The sequence below is a fragment of the Acinonyx jubatus genome, chromosome B3 (assembly GCF_027475565.1).
Source record: "Acinonyx jubatus isolate Ajub_Pintada_27869175 chromosome B3, VMU_Ajub_asm_v1.0, whole genome shotgun sequence".
Lineage (NCBI taxonomy): Eukaryota > Metazoa > Chordata > Mammalia > Carnivora > Felidae > Acinonyx > Acinonyx jubatus.
In genome coordinates, this window is record NC_069386.1 from 3190702 (window position 1) to 3214481 (window position 23780).

The window sequence follows — 23780 nt, forward strand, 5'->3', positions numbered from 1 at the left end:
CCTCATTTCCTGGCCATGCCTCCTGTTCCTGTACACGGGGAGTGGAATCTCTCCTTCTAGGGCCTCTGATGTGTGTGCCGAATGCACCCACACTTCACAACGAAAGGATATTCGATCTTCGAGCGCCTGGAGCCTGTCGTTCTCAGATATCTTCTACTGAAGTGGGCACAAGTCAGGAACGCGGCTGTCGGGGTCTGTCCGCATCAAGCCAGATCCTCCCCTGTGCCGGGGACCCCTTGGGCCACTGAAGTGGAAAGCCCATGCCACGGAGGGCTTCATTTCCATGACTTCCCTCAGCTGCTTCTCCTCGTCCTTTCTCTGCTGTTCCCTGATCTCTGTCACTGGCCGACTGTGAATCTTCAGGAGGTCTCTCCTGCAGCTTCCGTAACGGTGTCTGAAAGGGGAACGTTCTGGCAACCGCCCCTGCCAGTCAGTCATGTGTTTGTGGGTCGGGAAAAGCAGCCATGTCTTAAACCACCGTCCGTAGTGTTATCCCATCCCCTAACAAAGCTCAAGACCTTTCAGGCTCCTTTCCGAGAGGCAGGCTGGTGTAGCAGAGTGCTTAACGCTGGCACTCCAGAGCCTGGGGGTGGACTGCCTGGGGTTTAATTCAGCTCTGTGACCTTGGGCAGGCTACCTAAATCTCCTCCTGTGTATGAGTGGATATAAAAATAATACCTACTTTGTAGAGATGCTATGAGGACTATCATGGGTTTGTTCGTGGTCAGGCACTTAGAGTAATGCCTGCACTTAGGAAGTACTTAGTGTGATCTATTATTATTATTATTATTATCATCATCATCATCATTAGTGATTTTTGCTAACAGTTAAAAACTTGTACACATAGATGACAAACTCTGTGGTTCTGAGGCTGAGAGCTTGAGGCTTCAGACAAGGAGGAACAGAAGTACGAGCCATCTCCGGGATGGGATGGAAGAGTAGGTCCCTGGGGCTCACTGGCAGTGACCTCTGATCCTCCATGGAGTAGGCTTCCCTGATCACTGAGATGGTGAGGTCCCTCTGGTGGGAATGGGAGGTCTCGCGGCCCGATGGGATAGGCTCTCAGGCCCCAGAGCTATAGGTGTGGACATCTCTGAACCACAAGGCAAATCTCCCTCATAAGAGGGCTTCATCATGGAATCACAAAAGGCAGCGTCCTTCAGAAAAGCGGGTGACGGGCCCCATCTCCAGGGACACGGGAAGCCACTGGCTGCGGTGCCAGCATGGCCGGCCTTCAGCCGGGACACTGAATGACAGCGAGAAGCTGGGGTGCACTGATGGGAGCCCGGTTCCCTCTCTCCTGGAGGTAGGTCATAGACTGGTCCCCCTCCTGCCCTCTGCACCACCCTGCGCAACACAGAGGTGGCGATTTCAAAAGGGAGAGTCTAAACCCCAATTAACAAAGCAGGAGGCAGGGCACCTGAGTGGTTGGGGCAGTCAAGCATCCAACTCTTGGTTTCGGCTCAGGTCACCATCTCACAGTTCATGGGATCGTGCCCCACACTGGGCTCTGCGCTGACAGCACGGAGCCTGCTCGGGATTCCGTCTCTCCCTCTCTCTGCCTCTTCCCTACTGGTGCTCTCACCCTCTCTCTCAAAATAAATAAATAAACATAAAAAAATAATAAAGCAGGAAGCAACTCCAGAAAAGATGTGACTATCTTTGTGCCCCGAGTTCATGGGGTTACTTCACTTATGGCACTTGACCTCCTTGTGACGTTTCTATGTATATTCCCAGGAACGTACTGTATATCTCTCCCGCGAAGGAACAGACTCCTCAGAGATCCCCAGCAGCTGGGGCTGCACGGACCCCCTCTGGTCTGCAGGAGGACTTGAGCACGCACGACTGCACCCCACGGCCGTGAAGGACCTGCCACAACCCCCCTTCCTTGCCTAAAAGGAATTCGGTGGAAAAACTCTGAGCTTGTGATGGCAGGCATGGAGATTAACACCACATTCTTATGAAATCTCTGTAAGGACTCCAACGCTGAGAACTACAAGGAGCAACATTCACACTGCTCCCCTCTCTGCTGGTCACCACCTTCTACACATGTATTTCTCCCCAGCCTAGAAGGTGGTAAAAGTTCCTGCAGGATCCTCCGAAGAGGGGCCCTCAGTTAGAGACCACAGGGACCCCCCAAGTCCCACGGAGCCTCAGGGGCATGGGATCTTCACTCAAGTGCACCAAAGTCCTAGCCCTTGTACCTGAGATGTGGTAGGTTGTAGTAGATTACGTTGTGTGCCCACATTGTATGACCGACACTCCCAGACCCTCGTAACACTTGTGTTGAAGAAGATGCCTTCTTGGAATTCGCGAGAGCACAGAGCACACACAGACACGCACGCACGCAGAGACCCAAGAATGAAATCTCAAACTGCCACACCTTGATCTGGGCGTTTAAAATGAATTCTCCTAGGGGCGCCTAGATGGCTCAGTTGGTTGAGCGCCCAACACTTGATTTCAGATCATGTCATGATCCCAGGGTTGCAGGATTGAGCCCCACATCGGCCTCTGCGCTTAGTGTAGAGCCTACTTAAGATTCTCTCTCTCTCTCTCTCTCTCTCTCTCTCTCTCTCTCTCTCTCTCTCTCTCAAAAAAACCCTAAATATAAAAAACAATTTAAAAAAATAGGCACCCAGGCAAAAGGCAGTAGACCTAACTGCCTCTTAGGTAAAACCCGTAGGTTGTTAATGAATTCACGTGCTTATATAGGAGACAATGCTAGACTGGGTTTGCATCCACATGCCCACCTTTGTGCCGAGGTCAATCTCTCTGCCTTTGGTGCCCCAACCTGGACCTCAGCTCATTGAATTAAGCATCATGCACACTGTGTGTTCCGATTCCTTGGACCTCTATCTGGTCGTAGGACATGTGAAATCTATTTGCCTTGTCACCCAAAATTTCTCCGAGGATATAATGGACACCAATCTGGCCGCCCAAGGCCTGAGTGATATTGGAGTTTGCCCAATAAATAAGTGTGCATGTTTCCCACTTAAATTTGAAACCAGCTGTAAGAGAAAGAAAAACACTTCTGCTTGGTCACTGATAAAAACCGCAAACATGGCTGAGCCCCGCAGTCAGAAGGTCTCACTCACACTGTGTGCCCAGGGCTGCTCCCCCAGGAAAAGTTTTGGTCTGCGGAAGACAAGCACTCAGACAGGACTTCTGTCTCACACTGGCCCAGGCCAGAGAAGGGAGAGACAGGGACAAAGCCCCAGTGAGTAAAAATTTTTAAATAAATTAATCACAACCAACGGAGGAAAAATGGACTTACAGAAAATCCAAATCTCACTTAGATTTCCAGATTCTCATAGTTTCCTTTTATTTCCCTTCATTTTGAGTTGGGTATATATCGCTAACAAGGGAAATGTTTTAAGTGGAAATAGGATTGGTTCCTTCTGATATCTATTTTGCATTTTCAGATCTGTAAAGCAAAATGTTTGCATTTTGTTTTTAAGTGCTCAGCGTTGTACAATAAGAGTGAGGTTTCTAAACCCATCCTTATGTGGGATTTTCTTGCATCACCTATAGAGCTCTCTTAACATATTTTGCAGTGGGCAGGACAGGTGGTGTGGAGCAGGGAAAGAAAGCAGAGACCGGTTCAAGTCTGTGCTCTTCTTTTGAGACCCTTGGAAAATAATTTTACTTCTCTCAGCCCCAGGCCCCTCATTTGCAAAAAAGAAATAACCACACCTCATCTGCCTACATCTCAGAGACTGTGTGAAGGTCCAATGACATACCGTACCTAAAAGCACTTTGAACTTTGAAGGTGTTTTACAGGTATTAGGTATTGTTTCGATGAATTCAGAAATTATTAAATACTTGCCAAATAAGTTTATACATTTGAAATGGCCTCAAAAGGTAGTAGAAATGGAAAGCACGAGATATACAAAAATCTGTTGTCAATTAAAAAATACTTAAATTTTCCACAAAGGGTACCAAGAAGCCATTAGCTTTACAGTACACATTATAATATTCTAACTTAAAACATGAACTTACTTTATTGGATTATATATTTGTGTTATAGAACTTACATGGTTGCTGCACGTCTTGTATCGAATATTCTGCCCTTCGCAATTCCTAGAGGAAAAAAGGGGACAAAGAAATGATTTCATAGAAGTGGCAAGCAGCACAAAAGAAAAAAGGGAAGGGAAGGGAAGGGAAGGGAAGGGAAAAGAAGGATGGAGAAGGGAGGGAGGGAGGGGAGGGAGGAAGGAAGGAAGAACAATAAATACAAGGTGATACCGATAAAACTTTTATTGTTTATGTCACCTCAGAGATTCAAAGTTTAAATTCTAAGAACTAACTTTCAAAAATCAGGAGGGCAAAAAAGTCTCATGAAAGTGTCACTTTAAAGAGAGTGAATTCTTGAGCTGAATTCATGTCATGATATTACTTATGTGCAGTTTTTACTCTGGGATCCATATGACCACTGAAATGAACGTGTGTGCATACCTGAACTACGGGTAGAAGCATTTGGGCACCACGCCCCTCACTCACTGAAGCAACCTCAGTCAGCCGCGCATTCCGTGACCTCCTTCTCTAATCAATACGGTGATCTCGGCGAGAAATCTGCTTGAGGCGATGCGTCCACTTCTGATTTCGACTACTGGCCTTACTAAATGGATACTACGAAATAGGGTTCCGGGGGGCTTTCTCGGGAAACCAGTACTGTAGGGTCTGAAGTCACATACAGGTTTGAGAATCCTCTAGAAAGGGTCACCGCGTACCGTTTCCTCCCCTCCAGCCACTGGTTCTAGAACTTTGCCACTCACTCTCTGAGCAGATTTTTCCTTGGATGTTTGAAGTTCCCTGTGGCAGGAACTTTCCCCAGTCAGCGCTCGCTGGTCTATAGTTTATATTAACTCCTTAAAGTTATCCGATCCACTAATGTCACCTCTCCCAACTTTTCAATTACGTGTTTTTGCCTTTGGTATTCCTGGTCAGTTCAATGGCAGATTTGCAGCAAAGAAAGCTAACCACAGGCTTCACTCATCACCTTGTGTTAAAAGTCAACTGATACTATTTCAATTGTTTTAAAATATTTAGCCCTAGAAGAAGAGAAATCTTTACCAAGTGGATCTGATTTTTTGCTGGTATGGCTTAAATAAGAGCCTATATGAAATGATTCACAATCTGTTTCAGCAATATACAATTCATGGCACACGCTGACGATTCTATTTTTATTGATTACAAAAAGTGTAAGTGAACACTAATAACATGCCAAGAAGTATAAAGGAGGATAATCGATCTTTCCAAATCCCATCACCAAGATTTACACTCTCCATATTTTGGCATCCAATCATCCAGTATTTCTGCATGATTTACTGACAGATGTGAAAGCATACTGCTAATTCAACTTTGTATTAGTTTTGATCTAAGATAGCAAACATTCCTCCCGCTTTACTACTAATTCTTTGAAGAAATTCTTTTAATAACTACATAAAAGTCCATTATGCAGACATTACACTTTTTATAGTTTTGAATTTAAAATTTTCTTAACTGTGGTAAAATCCACATAACACAAATTTACGTCTTAACCATTTTTAGGTCTACAACTCAGCATTAAGTATATCCATATTGTAGTACAAACATTACCTTTCATGGTTATTTATGCTGCCTCCTTTTCCCCCTGTAGTTTTTAAATTTACATACGGTGAAATTCACTTTGGGGGGGGGGCGGTGTACAATTTTATGAGGTTTTACAAATCCACCCTCCCCCTGACTCATTTGCTTTTCACGTAGTGATTATTTTGTATTTTATTGTGTCTCCTGGTTTTTGATCCTGCTTTTCACTTCTCCTTCCTTTGCCATCCTTCTCAAACTGCCCCTTCCCCACTTATGTCTCATATCATATTCATGTTCCTTTCTGTTGCATTTGCAGAATGTACCCCTCATGGAAGTGAGAAGGCATATGGGAGGAAGTCTGGGGGTGGAAAAGTAAAAGCATCATAGCTGCCTCCGAAAGCATTATCTACATGATAGTTAAATTGCTGAACTTGAAGGCAGACAAGGTATCCGATTAGTTGCCCCTTTTTAATGTAATTCTCATGACTTTGGGATGAGAACATCTTCCCAGATGTTACTGTAAAAGGCTGATCCAGTCTTGGTATTTTGTAACACTTCCTATATCCTTTTTTTGTGTGTCTTGTCATAGGTATATGGCTCTGAAATTTATTAAACCTTCAGTGAGGCTACATCAAACTTTAAATATTCAAGAAGCACCACACTGGGAGGCTGGTGGGAAAAGAGTATTAGGGTGGAGAAGGCTCTCTCTTGGTCAAGCGGAAGTGACGCCATTCTCCTGGGAGACAACAGCTATGCCAGTGCACAAGGTCATGTACTTACATAACTTATTTCATTGTGCTTTTTATGTGTGGAAAAAAAGAAGAAAATAAATTACAGAAAAAGCGAAAGGGTAATTTAAAGTACTCTGTTTATTTTGGAAAGGCCCCGAATGAGGAAAGCAACTCCTAGATTAGGGAAGTGATAACCAAAACTTTTGAACCATGCTGACTTGGAACCCTAAAAAGCTTTTAATTCTCATTTCCAGAGAGCAGGAAAATGGCAAAGATACATTTTAAGAGAGTATCTGAATTGATCTAAATACTGATATACAAAAAATGTCAAAACTTAGGAAGCATGGAGTTTTCTCTAAAAGCGTTTTGGGACTTCAAAAAAATTATCCCTGAGGCATTTTTCCCAACTGCTTGACTTCAGCCATCGAAATGAAAAACAAAATTACTTTCAGAAGAAGTTTGAAACTAAAAGGAAAGAGCCTATGAGGTGAAAACAGCTGATGACTGTGTCTCAGGTCTGCTGTGTGGCCCATATAGTCATGGTCCACACCCCACGGTCCCGATTATAAGCCTAGCATCCAGGAGGCATGAACTTGTACCCCAACTGGTGAGCCTGAAAATCTACATGTGAAACATCAGTGTATCTCCACTACAAATCCCACCACAACAGCAGGAAAATGGTATGGAGAGAGCATTTTACCGCATGAATTCTCAAAATATAAAGGACCATTCTGGATTCATCCTTCTCCAGCAACTTCTTACCAGGAAGTACTATGTACCAGGATATGGATATAAAGATTCAGGGACACTATCTCTGAATTCCCCTAACACATCAGTAGTAATATCTATATCTATATCTATCTACCTATCTATCTATCTAGATATAGATAGATATAGATAGATAGATATTTTTAACCCAGTAGTTTTATATATATATATATATATATATATATATATATATATATATATATATATATTTTTTTTTTTTTTTTTTTAACCCAACCATCTGGCCAACATTTTTAATGTTCTACCTAGCACACAGTAAACTCGCTGACTGGTCTCTATTGATGTGGCTTTGGTTACAATTTAGCATGAAAATGAATCACCACTTTATGAAACAGGCATAAAATGAAATGCAAGTTATTTTAAAGTTAAGGACACTGGAGTCCTAATTCCCCAAGCAGGAACCTGCCAGCTTATTCTGGAAATAATTCCTTTGGCCTGCAGCAACTGAGCTACAGAAATATTGCTTCCAAGTTTTTAATTTCATTCTAATTATTATATGCAAGAGCTAATGGTTATCAGGAGTATATGAAAATTCAAGAACATCATTTCACAATTATGTATTTTCTATCCATTACAACATTCATAACACCCTGAAATTGGAGATTTTTGAAGCCATAAATTTATGAATATATAAAAAACATATGTTGATTCCACATGAGGATACATTAAAAACATTAATAAAATTTCCCCGGAGTTTATAGCAGGATAATTTATTACATTCATTTGATGATATATTGACTCAAACACTAGTGTCTTAAAGACTGAGAAGCATGTGTCTGAAGAATAAAAATATATTAATTTTTTAAATAGTAGTTAACTTAAATCTGTGTTCCCCATGACTGGCAGTTGACTAGAATATCAAGTTACAAATTTCTGCAAGACAGACATTCTGGCTGGGGCACGCTTTGCAGTGCAAAAGAAATGACTGTGTATTTAAATATAATCAAAGTCTGAAAAAAAAATTATCCACAAAAAACAAATGAGCAAAAGAGCCACATTCATCCCCTTCCCTAAATCATGAATTTCAGTAAGTGCCCCGATAACAACAGAAGGCACTGAAATGCTTTCAAAAGCTTTGGGATGGCTTTTTGTTTGATTTTGTATGTAACCACCTCCATATTCCTTTTCCAAGAAAAACTGACCACAGAGCTCAATATTCATGAAGACTTAACAACTCTCTAAGGCTGTTCTAGGATAAAGAGACCTGATAAGCTTTCCAAGGGAAGGAGGTTTCCTTCTCAATCACCTCGGAGTACTTCCAGAACGACAGTAAAAGTTCTTAATATGTGAGTGGGTCACGAGTGATTAGTTTGATGCTTCCTGAAAGACGGGGAGCAGGGATGAGTGAACTAGTAACAAATCTGCTGCAAATTTAATTTTTATGCAGAGAAATTACGTTGCTGTCCCCAGTTCTTATGGAAGACACGGAATGAGTGGGTGTGCCATTGGCCTGGCCCCATACCAGGAACCAAGCTGGAACAGGACATATATTGCCATGCATTTATCTTATATTTAATTCTCTCATTTAATTTTTTTTATGTTTTTCTAAAGTTTGTTTGTTGTTGTTTTTGTTGTTGTTTTAAGAGAGATAGAGGGAGGGGCAGACAGAGAGAGAAGCAGGCTCTGTGCCATCAGCACAGAGCCTGACATGGGGCTTGAACCCACAAACTCTGAGATCATGACCTGAGCCAAAATCAAGGGTTGGGTGTTTAACCAACTGAGTCACCCAGGCGCCCCCCATTTAATTTTTTTAATATTTGATTAGGATCTTTTCTAGCCGGACCTATTTTTTTCAAATTAGATGAGCTCAGGGAATAAACAAATGTGGAGATTCTCAGGCCTAAGAGCAAGTTTCAGAATACAGGTTAAGATTTGTGCATAAATAAACTAAAAAAAAAAAAACCCAAACATTAAAATCCTTAAAAAAATGGAAAAAAATAAGCAAGTACTACTTTGGAGATGGGCACTCAAAACATAGTAGCAATATTTAGGGTTGAATTGTTTTGTGTTCTTACAAGTATTTTATTATGAAATGTTTTAAGCCCACAATAAAAGAATGATACAAACTCATACATACACCAGCAAGCTTCATCATTTCTTAACGTGTTCTTCAGATTTATTTATCGCTTATTTATCTATCTATCTAATCTATCTATAGTAGGTATCTATCATCCACCCATCTTATCTATCTATAGTAGGCATCTATCATCTATCTATCTATCTATCTATCTACCTACCTACCTACCTACCTACCTACCTACCTACCTACCTACCTACATATCTATCTTAGTTTAAAGTAGGCTTCATGCCCAGCGTGGAGCCCAACGAGGGACTTGAATTTATAACCCTGAGATCAAGACCTGAGCTGAGATCAAGAGTCAGACGCTCGGCTGACTGAGCCACCCAGGCGCCTCTCTTTGGATTTATTTTTGAGAAATCTATCATTACAAATACGGGGGATGCTCTCTGCCAATCCTCCTCAATCCTATTTCCCTGCCTCCCTCTGCAGGGACAACTAAGTAAATGGTATCACAGTGTGCATAATCTTCCACAGCTTGATTTTTAAAATTTTTATAGACACTATGTTTTTGAAAATATCCACGTGGATAGATGCAACTCTAATTTATTTGTTTTTATGGTTCCATAGTAACCCAATGTATAAATACACCACCATTAATTTATCAATTCTTTTTATTTTCTATTGATCAATTTTCCTAAAGTTTTTGAAGATTCTGCAATAAGCAATCTCACACAACCACCTTAGGCATATCTGCACGTATTTCTCTGGGATATATACCTGCGTGGGACCGCCCTGTTGTGGGCATTTACATCTTCACTGCTACTAGATATTGACAAATTGCTCTTTAAAGTGAGAATACTAATTTTCACCCCAGTTTGTAGCACAAAAAGGTTCTAGCTTTTACATGCCTAGGTCAATATTTGGCATTTTATTTTATTTTATCTTAATTTATTTTGAGAGAGAGAGAGCAAGCAGGGGAGGGACAAGAAGAGAGGGAGACAGAATCCCAAGCAGGCTCCACACTGTCAGCACAGAGTCCAATGCAGGGCTTGAACTCACAAACCATGAGATCATGACCTGAGCCAAACTCAAGAATCATATGCTTAATCAATTAAAGCCACGTAGGCACCCCAATATTTGGCATTTAAAAACTTATAAAGTTTTTTCCCAATACGAAGAACATAAAATATCTCACTTTGTATTCTTTTGCATCTTTTTGGTAATGAGGTTAATTTTGTCATTTGTTTTTGATGATGCAGAGTTTCCCATCACATCCTTTCTTCATTTTTCTACAGCTTTGGTTTTGGTTTACTGTTAAGTAGAAGTTATTTAAATATTTCAGACACTAGTCCCTTATTGGCTATATTCACTGTCAAGAGCCTCCTACTCTAGGCTTTTCTTTTGGCTTATAGTACATTTTTATGATACAGAAGTGCTTGTGTAGTGTGCTTGAATTTATCAATATTTTTCTTTGTAACTTAAACTCTTTGTATCTTCATTAAGGAATAATTCACTACCCAGAGATCATAAAGACATTGTCTGGTATTTTCTTCTAAATATTTTCAAGCTTTGCTTTTCATACGTAGACTCTAACAAACCTAGAATGTATTTTTTATGTGCATTGACATTTTCTAATATTTTCCCTTTGTATATCAATAATCATAGGTGATCCCCATATATTGAATATCCACCCTTTCTCCACAAATTTTTAATGCCACCTCTAATATATAGCAAACTTCTATATATGCATGTTTTTGTTTCTTGCATCTCCATTTTGCTATATTTCATTACATTTTGCTATTATTTGTGCCTTGGCTACTACTGTAGTTAAATATTTTAAATTTTAGTATCGGGGCAAGTTGCTCATTCTGTGGTTTGAAAAACTGTTTTCATTACCTTTGCATTTCCATTTGATTCTTTTTTTAAAATTTTTTAAACATTTATTCATTTTTGAAAAACAGAGCACAAACAGAAGAGAGTCAGAGAGAGAGGTAGACACAGAATCCAAAGCAGGCTCCAGGCTCCGAGTTGTCAGCACAGAGCCCGATGCGGAGCTTGAACCCATGAACCATGAGACCATGACCTGGGCCAAAGTCAGACGCCCAACTGACTGAGCCACCCAGGCGCCCCTCCATTTGATTCTTAGAATTGGTATTACACTTAATTTAAAGATTAATTTTAGGGGGAAAGTTGGCATTTTTATGATGTGACTTTCTATTTATGAACATATTACATCTCACCATTTATTTAGATGAGATTTTAACTTTTTCAAAAAGGTCTTGTACATCTACTGAATATTTTACAAGGTACCTTATATTTTGTTAGTAGTATAAATGGCATCTTTTTGAAATTTTGCTTTCTTGGTTCTTGCTAGTGTACAAGAATACAGTTGTTATGTGTACATTAATCTTGTTTCCAGTAATGGGACCCTTATTAGTCCTATTTTTTTAACGTGGAGATATTCTTACATGTTCTCTTAGACAATCAAGTAGTCTCTGAATCATGAGAACTTTATTTCTTCCTTTCTAATTCTTATACTAATAAGTATTTCCAATACTTTGTATTTCTTTTTCTTGCCTTATTACACTGACTGGGACCTCAAATACAATAACAAATATAAACAATGACAGCCAAGCATCCTTATTTTATACCTAATATCAGAGAAAGTACAGTAACATTTTATTCGGAAGGAGGATATCTACCATAGACCAAAAGAGCACACCTCTATTTCTACTTTGCTAAATTTTTCTTCTCAATTATTAAAAAAGTTGCATGGATTTAGATAACTGTAATTTTTCTCTTACATCATCAATGCTGTACTTGATGGTGCTTACTCATGGCAAATGTTTCCTTTTGTATTATGTATTTTAGGATTGCAAGCTAATCTTAAATCAGGGATCTACTGATAGGAATAGGAATCCCATATGGTCTGCCTTGGTGGTCTGTCCCTCCATATCTTTTACTACCGCTAGTAGCTTCATACTATCAAGGGTTACAAGACCACTTTTCACATTAATTTCTCACCTCAAAGCTTCCACAATAATATGGGATATATTCATTAATTCAATATACCTGATATATGTAAATCAATATACATGTACCTCAAACTCTTGGAAGAACAGGTCTATTGTTCCAAAGTGGAAACTTTTTTAAATTCGGTGTTAAAACCAAGAATCTAAAATTCTCTATGCTGGCATATGGCTCCCCCTTTTTTTTGCAGGGTTGGGGGGGTCCTAGTCCATCTTTTTAGTAAACATATGGACTTCAAAAGTCCTGCCTTTATATTATGGTTGGAGTTCCTACACTGTGCCTCATATACACTCAAGACCTGATCTCTTGTGAAAATGAAGGAATTAAAACTCAACAGCCTGAGTTCGGGAGACCAACAGACCCCCTCTCCATTTTCCACGTAGGCATAGAATCAGGTATGCACTGACTGGTCTGGCATTCAGGTACCTCTGTGGTTTTTTTTGGTTCTGTTGATTTCCTTTATTTCTTGTAGGTTCACCTTCACTTTTTCATTAAAACTTTTAATGTTATGTTTTTTTTAAATCCAAGTTTGACTGACATACAACATTATATTAGTTTTGGGTATACAATAGAGCAATTCAACAATTCTGTACATTACTCAATGCTTACCAGGAGGAGCACATTATCTATTTTACCCATCCCCCACTCTCCTCACTTCTGGCAACCACCAATTTGTTCTCTGTACTTAAGAGTCTGTTTTGTTTTTGTTTTTGTTTTTGTCTTTTTCCTCTGTCTGTTATGTTTCTTAAATTCCACACATGAATGAAATCTTATGCTATTTGTCTTTCTCTGATGGACATATTTCACTTAGCATTATACCCTCCTGCTCCATCCATGTTGTTGAAAATGGCAAGATTTCATTCTTTTTTATGGTTGAGTACTATTCTATTTTTATATGTACTGCATCTTTTTTAGCCATTCATCTATAGATAGACACTTGGGTGGCTTCCATATCTTAGCTATTATAAGTAATGCTGAAACAAACAGAGGAGTATTTTTAGTGTTTTCATTTTCTTTGGGTAAATCACCCAGTATGGAATTACTGGATCATATGGTAATTCTATTTTTAATTTTTTTGAGGAACATCCACACTGTTTTCTACAGTAACTGCACAGTTAGCATTCCACATCAGCCATAGAAATATTTTTCTAGATATGTCTCCTCTGGAAAGAGAAACAAAAGCAAAACTAAACTCCTGGGACCGCAAAAAAATAAAAAGCTTTTGCAAAGGAAACCGTCAACAAAAAACAAAAAGGGTATCTATTTAATAAGAGAACATATTTGCAAATGATATACCCAAGAAGAGGCTTATTCCAAAAATATATAAAGAGCTCACACAACTCAACACCAAAAAAAGAAATAATCCAATTAAAAATTGGCAGAGGACCTGAATAGACATTTTTCCAGAGAAGACACACAGATGGCGGACACACTGGATAGATGCTCAACACGACTAATCATGAGGGGAATGCAAATTAAAACCACAAAGAGATATCACTCTATACCTGTCAGGATGGCTGAAATCAAAATACAAGTAGCAACAAGTGTTGGCGAGGATGTGGAGAAAAAGGAAACTTCAAGCACTGTTGGTGAGAAGGCTTTATTTTTTAAAGCAGTTTTAGGTTCACAGCAAAATTGAGGGGAAGGTTCAGAGAGGTCCCATACTCATCTCTCTGCCCCTACATAAGCATAGCTTCCTGAATATCAACATCCCAACCAGAGTGGTACCTTATTTACAACTGATGAATCTACATTGACACATTATAATCACCCGAAGTCCATAGGTTATGTTATGGTTAATTCTTGAGGTTTATCCAGTAGGTTTAGGTTTGAACATAAGTATATCAACATGTATCCATCATTATGGCATCACAGAGAGCATTTTCACTGCCATAACAATCCTCTGTGCCTTGCCAATCCTTCCCTTCCCCACCCCCAACACCTGACAACCACAGTCTCCATAGTTTTGCCTTTTCCACAATGTCATACAGTTAGAACCACAGTATGAAGCCTTCCAGATTGGCTGCCTGCACTTGGGAGTATGCATTTAAGGTTCCTACATGTCTTTCCATGGCTTAATAGCCCATTTCTTTTTAGCAATAAATGACATTCCATTGTCTGGATGGACCACAGTTTGTTTATACATTCCTCTCCTGGAGAGCATTTTGGTTGCTTCCACGTTTTGGTAATTATGAATAAAGCTGCTACAGACATCCGTGTGCAGGTTTTTGAGTAGCTATCAGATTTCAACTCTTTTGGTAAATACCAAGGAGTGCAACTGCTGGCTAGGGTGGTAAAAGTATGTCTAGTTTTGCAAGAAACTGCTAAACCACCTTCAAAGGTGGCTGCACCATTTTGCATTCCCACCAGCCACCGTGTTGTTCCTGTTGTCCCACATCCTCGCCAGCGTGTGGTGTTGTCAGTGTTTCAGATTTTAGCCCCCTAATAGATGTGTAGTGGTGATTCACTGTTGCTTAATTTGCACTTCTCTGATGACATATGATGGGTGGTATTTTTCCATATGTTTATTTGCCATCTGTATGTCTTCTTTGGTGCAGTGCCTGTTAAGGAATTTGGCCCATTTTTCAATTAGGTTGTCGATTTTCTTACCGTTGAAGAAAATCTTTTTACAGATCTTAGTATATTTCTTTTTCAGATGTGTCTTTTGCAAATATTTTCTCCCAGTCTGAGGTTTCCCTTCTCATTCTCTTGGCATTGTCTTTTGCAGAGCAGAATGTTTTAATTTCAATTGAAGTGCCTGTGGTAGTGTATCTAAAGTCATTGTCATTGCCATACTGACGGTCATCCTTATATTCTCCTATGCTATCTTCTAGAATATAGTTCTGTGTTATATTTATGTATATGATGATCCATTTTGAGTTAACTTTTATGAATGATGCAAATATGTATCTAAATTCTGGTTTTTTTGTATGAAAATGTCCAGTCGTTTCACACCATATTTTGAAGAGACTATCTTTGCTCCATTGTACTGCCTTTGCTCCTTTGTCAAAGATCACTTAACTATATGTATGTGGATCTATTTCTGGGCTCTCTATCCTGTTCCACTGATCTATTTAATATTCTTTCACCAATACCATATTGTCTTGATTATGGCAGCTTTATAGTAAATCTAGACATCAGACAGTGTCAATCCTCCGACACTGTCCTTCTCCTTCAACATTTTGTTGGCTATTCTGGGTCTGCCTCTCCACATACATTTGAAAATCAGTTTGTCAATATCTTACAAAATAACTTGCTGGGATTCTGATTGGGATTGCACTGAATCTATAGACCAGGTTGGGAGGAACTGACATCTTCACATTATTAAGTCTTTCTATCCATGAACATGGAATAACTCTTCATTAGGTTTTATTATTTTTTTAAAAGATTTATATTCTATTTTACCTGGCATTTCTAGGAGTTTTTTTTTCTAACTAAATTAAATCTTTTATTTAAAAATAAGTGTAAATCACATGCATTTGTAAGAAATAATGAAAAGAGATCCCACATACAGTTGACCTTATCTCCCTAGATGTTAACATCTTGCAAAAGTATAGAACAATAACATAATCAGGATACCGACATTTATACAGTCAAAATATAGAACGTCTGTATCACCACAAGGATCCTTCAAGTTGTCTTTTATAACTGTAGTACTTTCTTTCTTCTCATGTTTACCTCCTCCTTAATACCTGGCAACTACTAATCTGTTCTCCGTTTCTATTTGTTGTTGTTATTGTTGTTATTTTAAGAATACTACATAGTTTGCAACATTTGGAGAATGGCTTTTTTACCTCAGCAATTTCTGTGTTAATTCATTCTGGTTGTCGCATGTATCACTGGCTCATTTGTTTTTATTGCTGCATAGTATTCCACGGTATGAAAGCACCCCGCTCTAACTATTCACTCACTGAAGGGCATCTGAGTTATTTCCTCTTTTTGGATGAGTAAAGCTGCTATAAATATTCACGTACAAGTTTTTGTGTGAACACAGTATTCACTTCTCTGCTAAAAATGCCCAGGAGTACTCCTGATGGGTTGTATGTTTACTTTTTAAAGAAACTGTTTTTCACAGTGACTATACCATTTTACTTTCCCATCACCAATGTATCAGTGATATGGTTTCCCTGTATCCTTGCCAGCATCTAAAGATGTCACTATTTTTTTTAGCCAAGCTAACGTATGTAATGATATCTCATTGTGGTTTTAATTTGCATTTCCCTAATAGACAGTGATGGTAAGCATCTTTTCATGTCCTTATTTGCTATACATGCATCCTCTTTGGTGAAACATCTGTTTATGTCTTTGCTCATTTTATAACTGGATTGTGTGTTTTTTTAATCATTGATTTTTAAGATTTCTTAAGTTAAATTAGTCCTTTGTCAGATAGGTGGTTTGCAAATATTTTCTCTCACTGATCTGTATGTTTATCCCTCTGACAATATCACAGCTTTAATTAGTCGCTATATAATAAGACTTTACACCAGGTGGACTGAATCCTCCTACTCTGTTGTTTTGTTTTTTTTTCTCCAAAATTGTTTTAGCTATTCCAGGGCCTATGCCTTCCCATATAAATTTTAGAATAATGTTGTTTTGGAATAATTATTTTAGAATAATCTACAAAAAATCCTCCTAGAATTTTGAGAGAAATTAGGTTAAACCTGTAAATCAATCTGGGGAGAGCTGACATCTTTCCTATGTTGAATCTTCCAACCCATGAACATAACCTCTCCGTTAGTGTAGATCTTTGATTTCTTTCCTCAGAACTCTGCAGTGCTCAGCATACAAGTCCTGTACATATTCTGTTAGATTTACAACGAAGCATTTAACTTTTTTTGAGTGTTTGTAAATAGTATTATATTTTTAATTTCACTTTTTATGTACTCATCACTAACAAGAAAAATAAAATAGATGTTTGTATGTTTATTTGGCATCCTCTGACCTTGACAAACTCACTTTTTTAGTTCTAGGGATTATTTTGTAGATTCCTTGAGATTTTCTACAGAGACAAATAAGAACAGTTTCATTTTCTTCTTTTGGACTGATACGTCTTTTATTTTCTTCCCTTATTGTACTGGGTTGAACCAGAGTGGTGAAAATAGACTCTCTTGCCTTATTCTTGATCTTAGAGAGTCTTTACCATCAATCATAATATACAGTATTAAGTATAATTTTTAGATACTTTTTTATCAAGTTGAGGAAGCTCCCGCCATTCCTATTTTTCTGAGAGTTCCTTATCATGAACTGGTGTTGACTTTTATCAAATACTTTTTCTGCATCAACTGATATGATTCTATGAAGTTTTTCTTCTTTTTTAAAAAAAAATTTTAATGTTCATTTATTTTTGAGAGAGAGAGAGAAAGAGAGAGAGAGCAGGGGAGGGGTAGAGAGAGTGAGGGAAACAGAATCTGAAGCAGGCTCCAGACTCTGAGCTGTCAGCACAGAGCCTGACATGGGGCTCAAACCCATGAACCATGAGATCGTGACCTGAGCCAAAGTCAGATGCTTAACCGACTGAACCACCTAGGCACCTTGAATGTTTCTTCATTAGCTTGATAACTAAGTTGGTTACAATGACTGACTTTCAAATACTGAACCAGCCATACATCCCTGAAATTAACCCCACTTGGTCATAGTGTATAATTCTTTTTATACATTTCTAAATATTATTTGATAGTATTTTGTTAATAATTTTTACACCTATATTTATGTGGAATGTTGGTCTGTAGCTTTATATTTTGTATCGTCTTTACCTGGTTTTGATATCAGAGTGATACTATATTCATAAAATGAATTGGGAGGTATTCTCTCCTCTTCTGTTTTCTGGAAAAAAATATGTGGAATTGGTGTAAATTCCTCTTAAACACTTGGCAGAATTCATCAGTGAAACAATCTTGGCCTGGAGACTGTTTGGGGGTACATAGTTTTTACATTATGAATTCAATTTCCATAATAGTTATGGAGCTACATATTCCTTCATATTAAGGATATGTTTGGATTTCACAGACTGAAGAAAGAAAATCCAAAGACAGCAGTGGGGAATTTTTAAAAGCAATTCAATTTGCTCTGCAGAATTCACAAAAGGCTCCAGAAAAGGCACATCAGATATTTCTGGAAGTGGGATAAAGTTGGGGCCAAAAACAGTAAAACTCGTTGAAAGTCTGCCCAAGGAGCAGTTAGACTCCCAGCTCTCCTTCCTTACTTTGGCAAAATGCTGCATGTTATTATCTAAAGACAGTAAAACAAAAAGTTTTCCAGACTGAGAGATAACTGGGTTCAATTAAGGGCAAAGGTAACCATATTGAAAACAAGGATTAAATTTAAAAATGCATCTATTTAGTGCTAAGACCATAGTTTTCAGCTCCACTGGTTTCCAGACTATTGGAATCAAGAGATCCCTGTCTGGGGGCATCTGGGTGGCTCAGTCAGTTAAGGGTCCAACTCTTGGTTTTGGCTCAGGTCACGATCTCATTATTCATGAGATCAAGCCCCATATCAGGCTCTGTGCTAACAGGTTGGGATTCACTGTCTCTCTCTCTCTCTCAAAATAATAAACATTTAAAAAAAAGATCCTTATCTGACAAGACAGACCAGCCCAAAATAAAACACCTAGAGCATCATTAGGTAATAAGATAGATTAGCCACACCCCCTACAATCAAGCTCACAATTATTTTTCTTAAATATGAACAAATAAGGATCACCGGAAATCTTACAAAAGTCTCTAACATGAACCACAATGACATACATGAAATAGAAAACCGTGATTTGGAAGGAACTAAGGCTATGTGAGAAGAAAACTTTGTCCTCAAAAAGTCTATTTATATACTCAGAAATAAAAGAAAATATATTGCATCTGGAAATCAGGGACAGAATGCTATATTCTTTTTAACTCAAGGAACAAAAAATATCTCAGAAAAAGAAAACATAGAGAGAATATGTGTGTGTGTGTGTGTGTATGTATGTGTATATATATATATATATATATATATAATATAGAACATATATTCTATATATAATATACAGAATATTCTAGAATATATATATACATATGTATGTGTGTGTGTATGTGTGTGTATATCTATATATGTATATATACATTTACATATACATTTAGAATGCTTGTCAAGCTGGAAAATAGTTTAGGTAAATTTCCCAGAAAATAGGGCAAATGAACAAAGAGAAGAAAATAAAAAATCTAATATATGAATAATAGGAGTTTCAACAAAAGAGAACAGAAAAAAATGAAGAGGAGAAATCATCAAAGAAATAATTCAAGACTGAAAGGAATAAATTTTCATAGTGAAAGGATCCATGGTGAGTACATACAACGGACCAAAACAGACCCACATCAAGATACAGCATGATAACATTTCAGAGAACTAGGAGACAAATGCTTCTCTACACATCCAGAGAGGAGGAAGAAAGAACAGGAAATCAGAATGCCTTCGGATGTCACAACATCACCACTGTATATTGGAAGACGGTGAAGCAATGCCTTTGAGTTTCTAAGGGAAAATAATTTTTATATAATCCTATTTCTCGAAAGTCATCCTTCAACTTTGAGAGTAAAATAAAGACATTTTCAAATATCCAGGGAGCTCCTGAAAAATGTACTAATTAAAAAGAAGGAGGAAGTTAAGGGGGAAAAGAGAGAGAGAAAAAGAGAGAGAAGTGACTGGGGAACAGGAGATGTAACCCAGGAGAGAGGTGGATGGCGTTCCCGGGATGACAGTACGATGAAACGCAGGACACCCTGAGCTCCTAGCTATAGAGGCAACTAGCTCAGCTTAAAAAGCTGTTAGGAACTCTCCAGGAGGGAAATCCAAGAGAAAGAAGATGAAAGAGAATGAATGTGAGAAAAATGAGTGAAAATCCGAATAACTATTTTTCTTTAATTAGTGATAAAAATGTACAAAACTAAGAAAACAAATGAGCCAATTTTGGATTCTAGAGAAAAGAAAAATACACTCCGGAAAGGAAAAATAGTCATACTATTTTACATCACTCAGCTGTGAGTAGTAGAAAGATCATAGTTGTAATAATTTATTTTATTTAGCGTTTTTTTGTTTTTTTTTTCTTTGAGAGACAGAGAGAGAGTGTGAGCAGGGGAGGGGCAGAGACAGAGACACACACACACACACACACACACAGAATCCGAAGCAGGCTCCAGGCTCTGAGCTGTCAGTTCTGAGCCTGTTGCAGAGCTTGAACCCATGAACTGTGAGATCATGACCTGAGCCGAAGTCAGACACGCAACCGACTGAGCCACCCAGGTGCCCCCATAAGTTGTAATAATTTAAACCCTGAACAGTGGTCTAGCCAAAGCTGCACATGACACTGAGACGAGGAACTAAAAGAGAGTATTTGCACGTGTGTGTGTGCATGCGAACGTACGTACATGCACAGTCCGGAAACAAGAAATGTGAAAGATTGCTAAATTCCGCATCTTCTGAAATAAGAATCTAAGAGATAATGCCCACAACTGAACAATCAAGAAGTTGCAAAAGAAGCGTTAGGAATTGAGAATAAATATAAAAATAATCAGCCGCCCCTGGGGAATCAAACAACGGCAGGAAGGGGATCAGGAGATTGTTGCTTTTCACCTCAAGCCTAGATGAGCTATTTGGCTGTTTAAACTATATTCCTGTACATCTCTGAAAAAATAAATAAACATGTAAAAGCTTTTTTACAAATCTCACTGTAAAAAGTCCATATTCCCCAACACAGCTGTCAATATTCTTCACCACATGAACCACGCTTCCCCATCCCACAGACCTGCACTATAGTCAAACAGGCTTTTTTTCTAAATCAGCCCTGGGATGTATTAATTCAGTTATTTATTTGTAAAATAAAGTTTACTAAATTTCCAATATATGTCAGCAGTAACACGGAACGTAAAGTAAAGGGCTGAAAGAAACAATCCACACAACTTCAGTTTAGTCTCGACTGTGGAGAACAGAAAAATAAAACAACACGGTGGAAGAAACACTCTCATAAAAACACTCACAAGATCCCAAGGAAGCACCGAAGAGGTGCACATAACCCAGGAAAGGGTAGGGATTGCCAACGAATGCTTAACGGGAGAAACGAGGATTCAAAGGCGTTTTCAAGGTCGGCTATGTGTCAACCAGGAAAAGGAGAAAAAGATGCTTTAGTCAGAAAGAAGGATCATTGACCAAAAAAAAAAAAAAAAAGTTGATAGTGAGCTCACGTTCACCCACCCATTCACTTAGCACTGTTTGGGTCCCAATATTACATCAGATACTACGTTAGGCATTGGAGTGGGGAAGTGTTTGACCCTTCCCTAAAAGGAATCCTTTTTGCCAACAATTTAAAAGGCACAAAAGACAAACATCAAAGCTACAGCAAGGCATCAAAATAGACTTCCTAAATGAGGATGACCCTGAACACTAAGTATGAACTAGCCAGACATCATACTTAAAAAAAAGACAAAAGTCTGCCTGATGCGATGCAAGTGATTAAGGCAACTGATACACAAAAGGACCAGGTTTAATGTGAAGGAAAGAATGTAAGGTAAGAAATATGCCACAGGAGCATTTTAAAAATTAGAAGTCAACAGATCTCTGTCTCTCTCTCTCTGTGTGTCTCTCTCTCCGTCTCTGTCTCTCTCTCTCTCTCTCACACACACACACACACCCACACACACACACAAATTCAAGTGGCAAGGATCTTGAAAAATCGCTCTCAAATATACAGAAAAAGAAAAAAGTGGGGCACCTGCGTGGCTTAGTTAAGCGACCAACTTTGGCTCAGGTCACGGTCTCATGGTTCATGAGTTTGAGCCCCACGTCGGGCTCTGCTGACAGCTCAGAGCCTGGAGCCTGCTTCAGATTCTGTGTCTCCCCCTCTCTCTGCCCTTCCCCTGCTCATGCTCTGTCTCTCTGTCTCTGTCTTTTTCTCTCTCTCTCTCTCAAAAATAAACATTAAAAAAATTTTTTAAAGAAAAAAGCAATGAAAGTGATTGGTGAGAACGCAATAAAAGTGGAACACAGACAGAAACAACTGATGGTCAGGAAGGCCAGGACAAAGGGGCAAGAACCAACAGTGAATGATATAATAGAAGAAAAATTTTCCTCCAATAAATAAGGATGAAAATCTGCACAAGTAGCTATTATGTGCCAAAGAGAAATGAATTTCAAAAGAGTGAGAGCTAGACACAATCTTATAAAATTCTTGACTTTATGAAGGAAAAAAAAAACCCTAAGTCTTTTCTAGGCCGCCAAACAGAACAAATAGGTTATCTACAAAGACCAACAACAACAAAAACAACAACCAAGCTGGCCTGAGGGGTCTATGAGCAGCAACACGGACACCAAACATTATGGAAAAAGAACTCTGGGCCTTGAGAAGGGAAATTTGTGTCTTGGGTATTTTATACCCAAATAAGCCATTCACTGTTTATGTGTGAAAGCAGGAAAAAGACATTTTCAGATACATCAGGACTCGTAAAGTATAAGACCCACAGCTTTGTCTCGAAATTAAAAAGGCTATAAAGCCCTGTTGCTTGAAGTGTGGTCTATGGACAAGCAGCATTGACATCGCCTGGGAATTTGTTAGAAATGAAAGCTCTTGGGCCCCACTCCAGACCTACTGAATCAAAGTTTATATTTTAACAAGATCCCTAGGTGATTCATATGCACATTAAAATTCCAGAAGCACTGCTCAAAACACATCCCTGCCAACAAAGTGATGATTCAAAATGAAGAAACTACAAAGACAGATAATGAGCACTGAAATAATGTACGCATGCACACACAATTAAGTTTCAACAAAGGTCTGAAATATGATCATAAAAGAAAAGCTATAAAGCAAAATACTGGTGCCAATACACTGAAATGTAAAATCTCAAATAATAACGACAAAACCCAAGAGGTGGAAGTGAAGCGGAAAAGCATAAAATATTCATCGTCCGTACAGGGAGAAATCAGAAAAAAACCTATTTTATTGTTGGCATTGGCACTGGTAGCTATAAAGTAATTATTAAAATATGGCTTTCAAACATCTTCAATTTCATCGGCAGCAAAATATATATATTATATATAATATATATATATATTATATATAATATATACATATAATTTCCAAATTACCAGAGGTTAAATTTCAGACAAAAACATAAGAAAAAAAGAGGAAGATTTTAAATAGAAATAGTAATCTGAGCACATATATTGAATTCCTTTCCTTAAAAATGCCTAGTGAAATGACCACCTTAGTACATTAATAAGTGGGCATCTCTATATTATACGTGGAAATTCACAGAGGCTATACACAAACCAGGAACTTCAAGATATAATGTAAGCAAGTCTGAATTAAAGGGGGTGGAGGTGCCTGGGTGGCTCAGTCGGTTAAGCATCTGACTTCAACTCAGATGATGGTCTCATGGTTCATGAGTTCGAGCCCCACGTTGGGCTCTGTGCTGACAGCTCAGAGCCTAGAGCCTGCTTTAGCTTCTGTGTCTCCCTCTCTCTCCGCTCCCTCCACCACTCATGCTCTATCTCTCTCTCTCTCTCTCAAAAATAAATAAACATTAAAAAAATTAACAATTTAAAGGGGGTGCACAAATATACCATTCACTGTACATAAAAGTGAGGCTAAGTGAGAACCTACCTTTACCCACTAAATT

At 38.6% G+C, this 23780-nt stretch overlaps 1 protein-coding gene across 6 annotated transcripts in view; it reads right to left on the minus strand.

Annotated features, from left to right (window-relative positions):
- The window catches only part of ADAMTSL3 (ADAMTS like 3), a 350744-nt gene that overhangs the window by 212315 nt on the left and 114649 nt on the right, over positions 1–23780 (minus strand). For 5 of the 6 annotated variants that reach the window (XM_053223471.1, XM_053223476.1, XM_027068223.2 and 2 more), the window contains one exon: positions 4035–4080. In XM_053223471.1, the coding sequence (XP_053079446.1) occupies positions 4035–4080 (46 nt within the window). Of the gene's footprint in view, positions 1–4034; positions 4083–23780 lie in introns of those variants that run through there. The other variant, XM_053223475.1, reaches the window with a different exon arrangement.